Raw genomic sequence first — 14,013 nt, 5'->3', positions numbered from 1 at the left:
GGATATTCCATGAAAGTGTGTGAAAGCCAGACTTTCCAGTAGGACTTTCCAGGGCCCAAATGGGAATGTAAACCTTTCCCTTTAACACTCGTTAATTCATTGTCTAGATATGGATTAAAGATGCTACACTACCTTACTTAAATGTAACTTATCCTCAGGAAATGATCAGCTGTGTTTGTTTTTAAAATCATTTTCTGTTAATTGGTATTTTGCTTTAGATATTTGATCATCTAACAGCATGGCAAATTCTACATAATTTGGCCATGCCAACAGGGACACTATGTCACCTAGTTCAGAATCCTGAGCCTGGTGTATTGGCACAGTATAGATACTCAAAACATTTGTAGTTAACTTTTGTGTTGTGGAGGTGCCTATTATAGTCTGACAGACCTGGAGATGTCTCTTACTACAGAGTCCTGTCTGTCACTTACAAGCTGTGTGGCCTTGGGCAAGTCATTTCACCTCTGAAACTTTTCTTGTCTGTGAAGTGTGGTGTTGAATACATATGTGTACATACACACACATACACACTCCTACCTCTAAAACAGTGTTTTGCAAGATCCTAAACACCCAGGGGCTTCCCTGGTGGCTCAGTGGTAGAGAATCTGCCTGCCAATGCCTTCAATGCAGGAGACGTGGGTTCGATCCCTGGGTCAGGAAGATCCCCTGGAGAAGGGCACGGCAACCCACTCCAGTATTCTTGCCTGGGAAATCCCATGGACAGAAGAGCCTGGTGGGCTACAGTCCATGGGATTGCAAAGAATCAGTCACGATTTAGCTACTGAACAACAACAAACCCCCAGGTGGCGCTAGTGGTAAAGAACCCACCTGCCAATGCAGGAGCTGTAAGAGAGGAGGGTTTGATCCCTGGGTCAGAAGATCCCCTGGTGTAGGAAATGCCAACCCACTGCAGTATTCTTGCCTGAAATATCCCATGGACAGAGGATCCTGGTGGGCTATAATCCATAGGGTCACAAAGAGTTGGACACAACTGAAGTACTAAAGTGACTTAACACATAAACCCCTGGCAAGGTGCCTGGCACATACGCTGTTGAGATTCCTTTTTTTCCTTAATGAGGGTCTCTTTACTTTTATTCCATGTTAAATTGCAGGATTCTCTTAGGAATCAGTTGGATTGGTATCTAAGATTGTGACAATCTGGGTATTATCCCTAAGAAATACCTCAAATTAAAAAAAAAAAAAAGTGTCTCTGATTTTTCAAATGTTATCCTTGATTGCTCTTCATTCGTGTCCTACCTCCACCGCCTCTCCTTTCTCTGCCTTTGCCTCAAAGGAAACTGTGCAGCCAAAAAGAAAGCTCCAAAATCAGACTGACCTCGTGCACCTTTAATTGAGGACAGAATTTGCTAAAAGTGCGTCCAAAAACCCACCAGTGGTTTACTTTACAATTTGTGTCCTGGCTAGACTAGCTATTGGCTGTGTAATTTGTCTAGTTTTGTCTGGAGTCTTAGACTATTCAGCTGCTTTAGGGCAAAATCTTTTGGGGTGTCATTAAGTGGGATTGATAATTGGCTTCTGATGAATATTCATTGTGACTAATGACTTTGGGCAAATTTTACACATACTATCTTTCTATTCTCCCACTGAGTGAGATTTTGATAGGATCATTTTCCTCAACTTGCACTTCAATTAAATATTCACAATACCCCTTTGTTGACGACAATCCAAATTATATACTTTCATTACTTTTAAATTTTGTATTCTGTAAGGACTGAGCATAGTCCTTTAGGACTCTTTTTTTTTTTTTTTTTTTAAGAGAGTTGGTTTTAGAGGTTTGGTTTTTTTAAAGTGGCTAATGATAAGGTATGGAATATATATTATTTCTGATTAAGCAAAGATGTGTCATAACGCTTTTCTGTGGTCCACTTAGCCATTATTTCTAAGAAATGATACACATTGTGTGTGTCATTTAGTATTTTGGAAAAGAGCCAAACAACTCTTTTCGTTTGTTTGTTTGTTTTTTAACCAAATGGGTAAAGCATTTTATTATAGCTGCAGAGATTTGGCACTGAGAAAATTTCCCAATGAAAGTGATGATCACACATCTTAAAAGTTTGATTTTTAGGAGGGATAAGTAATTTTAAAACCTTGTCATTTAGCTTGCTAGGTTTTTTGTTTTTTTTTTTTTAGGCTAAGGAGACATGAAAAGGACATTGTCTGAAGATAAGATCCGTGCCACTGTGTTGCTTGAAATAGGATTTAGACTCAAACCAATTTAAGCTAAAAAGAGGCCGGTATTCAAGTTCTGTCTGAACCAGGAACATTCTATTAAAAGACTTTTTCAAAGAGAATTACCGGTGAATACACGTGATGATGATACCTTATATCTCTAGGTGGCACTATACAGATTTTTAAGTGCTTTTATTTATTTGGTCTGTTGTAGAGTTACAGAGTAGGCTATTATTAAATAAATGGATGGATGAATCCATTGACTTGATTTTCCAAAAGTAGTGTATTTGTATGTCTAAGCTTACTGTTATTGTTTTGGAATTTGAGTCTTATACCCTGTTCTCTGAGACTCATGAAAATGGTGGTCCAGAAGCATGAAAAACCAAGCCACTAGCTGTCTTTATGAGTATATTCTAAGTGGGAATTGTTTTTTATTTATTCAAGAAATATTGCATTACCTAGCACATAAACGTGTATATATGTGTTTATATTTACTATGCCACTGAGCAAAAGAGAGACAGGGTCTTTCTGCCCTTTACAGTGAGAGGACAAACTCACACAGTTTTAATCCCATCAGTGAAGGAGACAGATGCCCAGTGGAGCCATGCAAAGCTTTGCAGAAGAAGATAGTGAACAGACTCTAGGGGCATGGATCTGGGCCTGTGGGAATACAGAGGGCAGGGAAAGGAGTACATATATAATCCTAAATCTGCAAACAGTTTATTCCAAGGATAAACCTGGAGAAGATAGTAGGGACTGTGGCTGGAGATGCCTCTCTATAGGTAGATGGGAAGCTGAAGACACGAAGACATGCCTATTCCAGGTATGCCCCCAAGCACATTCAAAGCAGGATGTTACATGACTGGACCTGCACTTTAGAATGAGTACTTTGGCACTTGGTTAAAGGATGGAGAAGAAGAGAGCTGGGACTAAAGGCTGTTGTAAACCCTCCAGCCTGACTTCAGGGTGGAGTTGGAGTAAAGTTGGTTCATCTTCCACTCACTCAACACCAGAAAAGATTTTTTATCTCTTCTAAGCCCGAAGATATTAGTCATGTATAATAAGACAGCCTTTTTTATGTGGAAACCTACCAAGTTGAGAAAAGATGAATTAAACCTACAAGCCTTGTCAGAGTCACTGGGACTTGCTTTTGAGAGCTTGTTGGGTGAGCTCCCTGTTCATGGCATGTACCTGATTTAAAGAACAGGGTCTGGAGGGAAAAGGAGGGGAAAAGGTAGCAGCCGTGGGTTTAATACACAGCACTCACAACTGTGAACCATCAGCAGAATATCCAATTTAAAGCTGTTCATGTTACACTAACCTCTGGGATTCTTTTAACTGGGCCTTGCCGCGTCACTCTTTTGCCACGTAAATGTCCTTCTGTCAGCAAAGGCTGGTTAACAGCTTCCAAAAGAAGCAAAGTCCTCATGGGAACAGGCTTCCCAGAAACCAAAGAAACATTAAAGAAAAAAGACAGAAAGAAACACGTGTTGTTGGCTTTTGTCGCTTCATAGCCCTATCTCCAAAGGTGTTGGTTTTTTCCTTCTTTCACTGTACTGAATTTTGTAGCAGTTATATTCCATTGTATCTTTGTTTCCTAATTTTTCTGTTATATCAAATACTGATTGTATCATATATGTAGCTCTTAAGAAAAAAAAGAAATATGAAATAGAGACAAGCCAAAAAAGGAGGGAGTGGAAGGATGTTAGTAAACAGTGTTGGAGCCATTGATTAACTCTGTGGAAAAAATAAATTCTCACCTGAGCCCTTAAACCTAAATTAATTCCAGATGGATTAAAGAGTTAAATGCTGAGGAAGAATTTGGAGGACTTAGTATAAAAACAGTGGAAACCATCATGAAGGGAAATATTTGCCCATGTAATTATTTAAGCTTTCTCTTTATCCAAAAATTCAAAGAAAATTAAATAAGGATAAATTATTTTCAAAAACCCTTAGAAAAGATTACTGTCCTTTGCATATCCAGAGTTCTAAATCAATTAAAATATACTAAATTCTCTTCAGAAAAAGTGGACTAAGAATATGAACAGATCATTTACTTAAGAAATATAGTTTAAAAAAAAAAGAAATATAGTTTAGAACATATAATAGGATGTTCAACTTCAGTCATGATCAGAGAAATAAAAATAAAATGAAGATAGGTACAATGAGGTATAGGGAGGCCAGCAGTTCAGTACTTGGCTGGGGGAGTATAAAGAGCCTCAATCCTTCATCTATTTATTATATGAATACAGTTATTATATTTATATTGCTATATTTGTTAAGTGCCTTAAAATATTTATAACCTTTGTCTTTAATTTCTTCATGTAGGAACCATATATAAAAGTTATTGAGTTGATCCAAGTATATAACTTAATGATGGAAGAGTGGTTAAATATAAGAAATTCATTGGGTGACATTAAAAGATATTTTCTAAGAATACTTAAAGATATGGGAAAATGCCAGCAAATAATATTAACTTAAAGGGAAAGTTAACACCGTATTTACAGTAATCCTGATTTTATTAGAAAAGTCCATATATAGGTAATGGGTTTCACAGGTGGTGCAGTAGTAAAGAATCTGCCTGCCAATGCACAAGAGGCAGGTTCGATCCCTGGGTCAGGAAGATTCCCTGGAATAGGAAATAACAGCCCACTGCAGTATTCTTACCTGAAAAATTCCATGGACAGAAAAGCCTGGCAGGCTACAGTCCATGGGGTCTCAAACAGTCGAACATGACTGAGCATACACATACACATATATGGATAATATACCAAAATGTTAAGTTATCTTCAGATGGTGAAGACTTTAATCTTTTTCTCCAGTTTCTAAATTTTCTACTGTCATTGTGTATTAGCTTCATAATCATGAAAAAATATATATTTTTCGGAAAATGAAGCTCTTATTAAATAGTTTGAATTAGGGTTATTGAGTTATTTTAAATATGTTGATAAGTATGTATTTAATTTTATTGTTGAACTCAAATGAGTGTCTCCCAACTTTGACTGTTTAGCTCTGAATCTCTAATCTCTGTTGCAGTTGACTGCCTGCATCCACGGGTCTGCTGCGATGCTCTATCCCATGTTCTGGCAGCATGTGTACATCCCTGTCCTGCCTCCACATCTGCTGGACTACTGCTGGTAAGGCCGCTGCTCACCCTCTCCTCTGCCGTTCCTTCTCCAGAGAATAACCAGGCATCTTAGGTCAATAATGTAATGTGGTTGGTGACTGTAAATTAAAAATACTAACTTCAAAGTGATCTGAATTTTAGATCACCAGATTGCACTGGCCTGTTTGTTTCCACATAGCTTTCATATTTGTCATGGCATTCTAGAGAGTTCAAGTGGATAGATAATACCTTCCCCATTCCTTGGTATAGGGAAGCCAAAGCACCAAATAGTTGTGTGATTTTTTTTTTTTTCTTTCTTAAGACGAATTGAAAACTGGTGTCAGGAACAATTGAGATCCCCAAGGTCTTCAAGTTTCAGCTGTGCCCTGGCACGTTCTGTAAGACTTGCCCTCAGCTGTGGTTTGGGAGTACAAGCCAGGCTTCAAAACACTCTTTTGCGAGGAAGTCTTTTGAGGGGAATTTCACTATTGAGTGAAATGTGTTTTAGTTGAAGAAGGGAGGGAGGCTGACTTGGAGTTCTTCCTGGAAAAGACTTAGCTGTGTGTCTTGATGTTTCAAGTAGGAACTCCAAGGGGCTTGTGTGTGCAAGGATTGGTGGAGCTGAGAAAGTCATTGTAGTCCCTCTGCCTCTCTAATGGTACAGCTTTCACTTTCCATTACTTGGAAAATTTTGATTGCTAAATTGTTACCTAGTCTAAAACCAGCAGCTCAGAGTCCCAAAATTGAAGACGAAAATGTTCCGTCAATAACATCAGTGATAACAATGGTTGCCACGGTTGAATCTCTACTGTGCCTCCCTCCTGTCCCCTCACCACTTACTGGACCATCTCTTTACATCTGTGATCTCATTTTATTCTTCCAGCAACTCTGTAAGACAAGTATTATTAGCTCCATTTCACAGGTCAGTAAACCAAGGCCTCAAAAGGTTTAGTAACTTTCCCTAAAATAGATGTTGTTGTTGTTCAGTCACTAAATTGTGTCCAGCTGTCTGTAACCCCACACACTTCAGCACACCAGGCTCCCTGTCCTTCTCTGTCTCCTGGAGTTTGCTCAGATTCATGTTCATAGAGTCAGTGACGCTATCTAACCATCTCATCCTCTGCTGCCCCCTTCTCCTTTTGCTCTCGGTCTTACCCAACATCAGGGTCTTTACTGATGAGCTGGCCGTTTGCATCAGGTGGCCAAAGTACTGGAACTTCAGCATCAGTCCTTCTAATGAATATTCAGGGTTGATTTCTTTTATGATTGGTTAGTAATCTCAAGAGTCTTCTCCAGCACCACAATTCAAAAGCATCAATTCTTCAGCACTCAACTTTCTTTATGGTTCAACTCTGACATCTGTACATGACTACTGGAAAAACCATAGCTTTGACTGTAGGGACCTTTGTCAACAGAGTGATGTCTCTGCTTTTTAATACTCTGTCTAGATTTGTCATAGCTTTCCTTCCAAGGAGCAAGCATCTTTTAATTTTATAGCTACAGTCCCCACTATTCAATTTTTATAAAAACAAACAAAAATTATGTGTATGTGTGTGTATATATATATATATATATAAAACACAAAAATTAGATACATACACACAAACAAACATATAGAGAGGCAGAAATCTGGAAGGAAAGACACCAAAATGTTAACAGTGATTTGTGTTGTGGGGGAGAGAGAAGAATTCTGCATGATCTTTATTTTATTTTCCATACTTTCAAGTATTTCTAACAATGAAAAAGTATAGTTCTATAATTGAAAAGTTCCATTAAAAAAAAAAAATCCATGTTTATTCTGGCCAGTTGTTACTTCCAGTCACCATCTCAGGTCCCAGCCCTCCTTTCTTGATTGCTTAGAGGATTTATTAGCTGTTTCACTTTTTCCTGTGGAAGCTGACCCACAATCCTCTTTTCAGCTTCCTCTCAATCTCTAACCCTCTCAAGGACTGTTACCAGCCTGACCGAGCACAGTAGTGCAGCAGCTCTAACTGAGAAGGGAAGACTTGGCAAGGACGGTTGCCAAGCCCTTGTCACCCAAAACTTTTCACTCTAAAAGCTCATAGTTAAAAAAATAAAATAAAAATATAAATAAAAGCTTACAGTTGAGGCTTGTTAATTTTTAGAGCCTGAGTGAGTTTTGTGATTAGGTTCCATATTGGAAGTTTCTGTTTGTATGACCGCAGTCTTTGTCCTGGTCTCTTGTTTTCATGAAAGAACTTTTTGACATTTGACCATAGGATGATAACAGGCCTGTGGGGATTGGTATCTGTTTATTAACTGCGAGATGTAAGAATGATGAAATAAAAGACCCCAAGAGAAAAAAACAGATCCTCTATTTAAAGGCTTGATTTGATCACTGTCAGCCTGCTACCACTGCTTTGGTCAGAAACGACAAATGTCATGAAATTTGAGTCAATACTAATAACTTTATTCTGCTGTGCTTGGTGACTTTCACCACTGTTGAGTTTAGTCCTTGGTGGTAAGAGCCAGCAGGGATAACCAGCATTTTAAGTAAAGTGCCAGGAGCCTGACACATGTAAATTTGAAGGAGGTTTGTTCCTCTGCAGATGATTTAAATGTTAAGTATGTCCCCATGCAGGGGATACACGAAATGGAATCTGAAAACTATTATCTCCTGTAGAAATGAACTCTCAATTTACTCACTGCACAGGAAGGGCAGGTCCTAGTCATTTTCGCTGCCAGCAGGTGCCCTTTCTATGCATAATAGACTTCGCAAGTGTAATTAACACATGAGGACCGCTGCTGCCAGTTTTTCTTCAGGTACATGCTGCTAGGAGTTTTCAGGACAACAGTGTAGGCTGTAAGAGCTTTTTACATTACACTTGAAGATGAGGTGTTCATTGACTTCTGGACAAAGACATGCTAAAATAGGGTTGAACCTAGACCCTACTATTGGTTTCATAGATCATAGTCCTTGGACCCAGAAACCCCAAGAGCTGTAACGTGGGCCTTTGGTAACACAGAAGCCAGTATAGCAAAGCTGTGGGATGCAGTGAATACATGGAAAGTATGATGCTGAAACCGAGCAATTATGTGGAAGACTAATTGCACATTCACAAATACAACAACCAATTATCTAAGTTAACTTTAATTAGAGCTATAATCACAGATTTTAATTATCTGAAGAAAATCCATTTAATACAAATAGTCTGCCTTAAATATTTCCCAAATTAATTTTGTTCATGTTCCTCCCCATTTTTGGAGAGACTGGTAGAAAAAGTGTCTGAGCTTTATATTCAGAGAGGCCCAAGTTCAAATCTATTTCATCTCTTAATAGCTATGTAACCATTAAAAGTCTATTTTACCTCTCTGGTTTGACATTTTGTTTTCTGTAAAATGGGTTTGATTTACCTACTTTGAAGAATGGCTTTAGAAATTAGAGATACTGATATCAAGTGACATATAGGGACCATTTAGTAAATGGTGGTTGCTCTTATTATGGTTATTATAAACGTGGGACATGGGTTTTGGTTTCCAGAAGGTTTTATTCGCATCAAACGTTTTTCTTGTTTCTGCTGCCTTGTGAGCTCAGGGAAAAACTTTATAATTCATCTTCTCTTTTTACCCATCAGATTGTTTTTATTTTGATTTTTTTTATTTAACTTGGGTTATTGTATGGTTGTTTTCATTTGCAGCTGTGGCATAAGAATGAAAAGAAAAGAAACAAAAGCAGATGGCAGAGAAAACGAAAGGAGTAAGACATTTCCAGCCCTTATGAATATTTAAAAACATGTGCTGCTGGTTCCTTTCTACTTTAGAACTGTGCCATTCTCTTGATTTTGAAAGTGAAAATGAGAATGTTCCCTACCTTGGCTGATGGCAGTCCTGACCTCTGCCAGTATTGGAAGAGCCTTCGTATTTTGGGGACAAAGGGATAGACTTGCTGATGAAAATCAGTATTCCCTTTCATAATAATAATCACCATATATGGAGTACAGTGTGAAAGTCAAGCTCTTTATAAACATTACTGCAGATCTTTAAAATCAAACTGTAAGGTAAATATCGGGGCTTCCCAGGTAGTGCTCGTGGTAAAGAACTTGTCTGCCAATGCAGGAGACGTAAGAGATGCGGGTTCGACTCCTGGAGTAGGAAATGGCAACCCATTCCAGTATTCTTGCCTGGAGAATCCCATGGACAGAGGAGCCTGGTGGGCTAGAGCCCACAGGCTGCAAAGAGTCGGACATGACTGAGTGACTTAGCATGGCACAGCAGGAGGTTAGCTCTATTGTATAGATTAGGAAACTGAAGCTCAGAGAAGTTTAGGGACTTACCCACCATGACACAACTAAGAAATGGTAGAGCCTGCACTTGAAATCCAAGGCCATTTCATATTAAAGCTTTCCTTACTAATATCCGTTAAAGAATTAGAGAATAAGCTGTACCTATCACCAAGATTTTGTGAAAAAAATTCTTTACACAGGCTTTTTGATGACTGGCTAATAATTATGGACTAATGTTATCATTCATTATTATTCATTCATTCAGCAAATATTTATAGAGCACTTATTCTGTACCAGGCACTATGCTAATTAAATGTTGCTAATAAAAGGTCCCAATAGAAGCCATATGGTATTTCCCATGTAAATTCCCTTTTTTCCCTTAGTCCTTAAGAAATAGTCCTAAATAAGGACCAAATCAGTTATCAAATTGAATTGTACATTTTGGTTATTCTGGACACCTGTTAATGTATTTACAAATATGTGATAAAATATTTCCAAAGCAGATCAGGACAAGTTCATATTCCCCCCAAAGGTCAGCCAGGCCAAGAGCCAAGTTAGTAGCTAACTCCTGATTTTCTTTGAGGGCATGATTGAACTAGAAAGTTAAATGTGCACAGTTACGGTTTGGATTTTGTATCCAACTTTGTAAAATTCATCGTATTTTCTGGTATTTCTAGATGCCTCTGGAATTCATTCTTCCACTCAGAATGGGCATGCTTAGATTCTCTGTGAGACATACTAGTTCTAGGCTCTTTATCTGTACTATATGTGGGGTTCTGAATAACCCCCCTCCATGCTACATCATGTATTCCATCTAGGATTTTTATCACACAGTCTTAATATGCCTTTTTACAGGGTGCATAGTCCATCTGGATGACAGGGTAACAGTCCAGACACAGCTGTGAAACAACAACTGGATGACTAGAGCTGGGTCCACTCTAATCTCTCTTTCGTAATTAGTGATAAAGAACCCACCTGCCAATGCAGGAGATATGAGACGCAAGTTTGAATCCCTGGATCGGAAAGATCCTCTGGAGGAGGAAATGGCTACCCACTCCAGTATTCTTGCCTGGAGAATCCCATGACAGAGGAGCCTGGAGGGGTACAGTCCATGGGGTCACAAAGAGTCAGACACAACTGAAGTGACAGCACCCACACACTGATAAACAGCCGGTGACCATAAAGAGTAGGTACTATGTTTATTACTGACTATATATATATGTGTGTGTATATATATGTGTGTGTGTGTTTATGTTCAGTTGCCAAGTCATGTCCAACTCTGCAACTCCATGGACTGCAGCATGCCAGACCTCCCTGTCCCTATCTCTTGGAGTTTGTCCAAGTTCATGTCCACTGAATCGGTGATGTTGTCCAACCATCTCATCCTCTGCCACCCTCTTCTCCTTTTGCCTTTGATCTTTCCCAGCATCAGGGTCTTTTCCAATGAGTCTGCTTTTTGCATCAGGTGGTCAAAGTACTGGAGCTTCAGCTTCAGCATCAGTCCTTCCAATGAGTGTTCAGGATTGATTTCTGTTAAGATTGATATGTATTTATAGTCAATATATATTAATATGTACATGTGCATACACACACACACACACACATATATATGATTCAACAATCCAGTGCAAGTTCGCAAATCCAGATAAGATGAAAGTGGATTAGGTAGACAAGTATCACTAAAATTCTTCACTATATAATCAATTAAAGTTAGATTCTAACACCTAAGCAAAAAACTGTGTCTTTTCAATTTTGCAGGAAGTATTTATGAGTGCCTTTTATGTCTCTAGCACTGGCCTAGAAAGACAGGGGCTTATAGGTGGTTCAGGACTTGAGGAAATACTACTTCACAAAAGAACTCAGGTGTCCAGGCAAAAGCTGGGACAGTTTTTTTTTTGTTTATTTTTTTAAGCTAAGAAGTATCAAGGGGCCATGATAGGTCCATTGCTCAGAGTGAGCAACCACTGCATCAAGAACTTGTCTGGAAGGATAAGAGGGGATAAGGACCAGGGTTTCAGTTTCAGACAAAACAAGGAGGGAAGTTGGGTCTGTCCTGGACCTGATGGTTAGAAAGTTCACAAACAATGTGTGCTGGTTGAACAAAGCAAAATTATAGATTCCTGGGTAAATCCCTTATTAAAATTTGGCTGAACTTGACCTTGAGGTTTGAGCAGAGAGGCTGAGTAGTGGAAAATAATTCACGCTTGGAAGTCAAACCTCTGGTTCCAAATCCTGGCTGTGGTCCTACTGAATATATGTCTTTAGGTGAATCACATAGTCTTTCTGAACGTCTCTTTTATCATCCACAGGAATATATAAAAAATACAGTTCTCCATAAAGAGCGTAGCATCAGGTAGGTACCTAAACAGAAATTGTTAAATGATGACAGTCACTGAGGCCTGTATTGAGATGCACCCTCATTTCCTTCAGCAGCACCCAAAACTGAAAGTGCCAGGAGCCTTTGGAGGAAGCTTTGGACAATTTCTGAGTAAACTGTCTTCCTGGTGGAAAAATGAGAGAGAGGAAAGATGGCTCTTTGCATATTGATGCCATGGATTTGTAAGAATCTATACCTATACTCTCTTAAGTTCTGTAGCAAAACTGCCTTTTCAGGTTCTCCATTTGATTCTTAAAAATTGAAGCATAATTCATATACCATAAAATTAATCGTTTTAAAAGTGTACAGTTCAGTGGTTTTTCATGTATTCACAAGGTTGTGTAGCCATCACCACTGTTTCATTCCAGATCCATTAGGTTTTTAATACATTTTTTATTGTTGTTAGTAAGACTGCATGGATCACAATAAACTGTGGAAAATTCTGAAAGAGATGGGAATACCAGACCACCTGACCTTCCTCTTGAGAAACCTGTATGCAGGTTAGAACTGGACATGGAACAACAGACTGGTTCCAAATAGGAAAAGGAGTACGTCAAGGCTGTATATTGTCACCCTGCTTATTTAACTTACATGCAGAGTACATCATGAGAAACACTGGGCTGGATGAAGCACAAGCTGGAATCAAGGTTGCCAGAGAAATATCAATAACCTCAGATATGCAGATGATACCACCCTTATGGCAGAAAGTGAAGAAGAACTAAAGAGCCTCTTGATGAAAGTGAAAGAGGAGAGTGAAAAAGTTGGCATAAAGCTCAACATTCAGAAAACTAAGATCATGGCATCTGGTCCCATCACTTCATGGGAAATAGATGTGGAAGCAGTGTCAGACTTTATTTTTGGGGGCTCCAAAATCACTGCAGATGGTGATTGCAGCCATGAAATTAAAAGACACTTACTCCTTGGAAGGAAAGTTATGACCAACCTAGATAGCATATTAAAAAGCAGAGACATTACTTTGCCAGCAAAGGTTCGTCTGGTCAAGGCTATGGTTTTTCCAGTGGTCATGTATGGATGTGAGAGTTGAACTATAAAGAAAGCCAAGTGCCGAAGAATTGATGCTTTTGAACTGTGGTGTTGGAGAAGACTCTTGAGAGTCCCTTGGACTGCAAGGAGAGCCAACCAGTCCATCCTAAAGGAGATCAGTCCTGAATATTCTTTGGAAGGACTGATGCTATAGCTGAAACTCCAATACTTTGGCCACCTGATGCGAAGAACTGACTCATTTGAAAAGACCCTGATGTTGGGAAAGACTGAAGGTGGGAGGAGAAGGGGACGACAGAGGATGAGATGGTTGGATGGCATCACTGATGCAATGGACATGAGTTTGAGTAGACTCTGGGAGTTGGTGATGGACAGGGAAGACTGGTGTGGTGCAGTTGCAAAGAGTTGGACATGACTGAGCAACTGAACTGACTGAAAGTGACCTTCTCTTTGGGACACACTCATGATTGCAGCCCACTGCCCCATGGCCCTCCACCTCCTTTGCTGGTGCATCTACATCTGAGTATCTGGACCCACCCTGCTAGTCCCACTTCCCAGTCCTCTTTCTGCTGCCTGATGTGGTGAGGGGCAACAGCCTGCTTCCTTTGCCCCAATTTCTGCCTGAGCTGCATGGGACACAGCTGGCTCTGACCTGTGCTTATCTTGGCCTTGTTTTCTATTTCTTATGACACATCTGATAGGTAATTCTTCACCCCTCTCTGACCTGGAGACTATCTTGAATCCAACACTTAGAAAACTCTGAAACTTCTAAGACAGTGCAGTGGCCTCTACAGCAAAGACATTCTACGTATGTTCGTGGTCACCAGTAGGGCAGGAGCCACAGGCCATGTAACGTCATCTTTAGAGAAGCTTCAGTTCTGAAGGAGGTTCCCTCATGGTGGGGATTCAGGGATGTGTTCCTGTGTCTTTCACAAGGAGAAGACACAAAGCAGCAGTTCAGTGCTCAGCTCAGAGTAACCTCACAACAAATGTGGGTTTGTCTTCCATGTGAATATTTGAAAGATTGAGAGGCTATGCTGAGAAGGTAATTGGGCGCTATGCATCTTGACATGTGACGTATCTTAGTCCTAGAA

General features: G+C 39.5%; 1 protein-coding gene across 8 annotated transcripts in view; it reads left to right on the top strand.

Annotated features, from left to right (window-relative positions):
* DENND1A (DENN domain containing 1A) overlaps positions 1-14,013 on the top strand; it is a 520,849-nt gene that overhangs the window by 292,420 nt on the left and 214,416 nt on the right. For all 8 annotated transcript variants that reach the window (XM_043469511.1, XM_043469514.1, XM_043469510.1 and 5 more), the window contains one exon: positions 5,227-5,327. In XM_043469511.1, coding sequence (XP_043325446.1) covers positions 5,227-5,327 — 101 coding nt within the window. The remainder of the gene's footprint in view (positions 1-5,226; positions 5,328-14,013) is intronic.

The sequence above is a fragment of the Cervus canadensis genome, chromosome 5 (genome assembly GCF_019320065.1).
Source record: "Cervus canadensis isolate Bull #8, Minnesota chromosome 5, ASM1932006v1, whole genome shotgun sequence".
NCBI lineage: Eukaryota > Metazoa > Chordata > Mammalia > Artiodactyla > Cervidae > Cervus > Cervus canadensis.
Note: the sequence above shows the minus strand (reverse complement) of the source record. Positions and strands in the feature narration are given on the sequence as shown.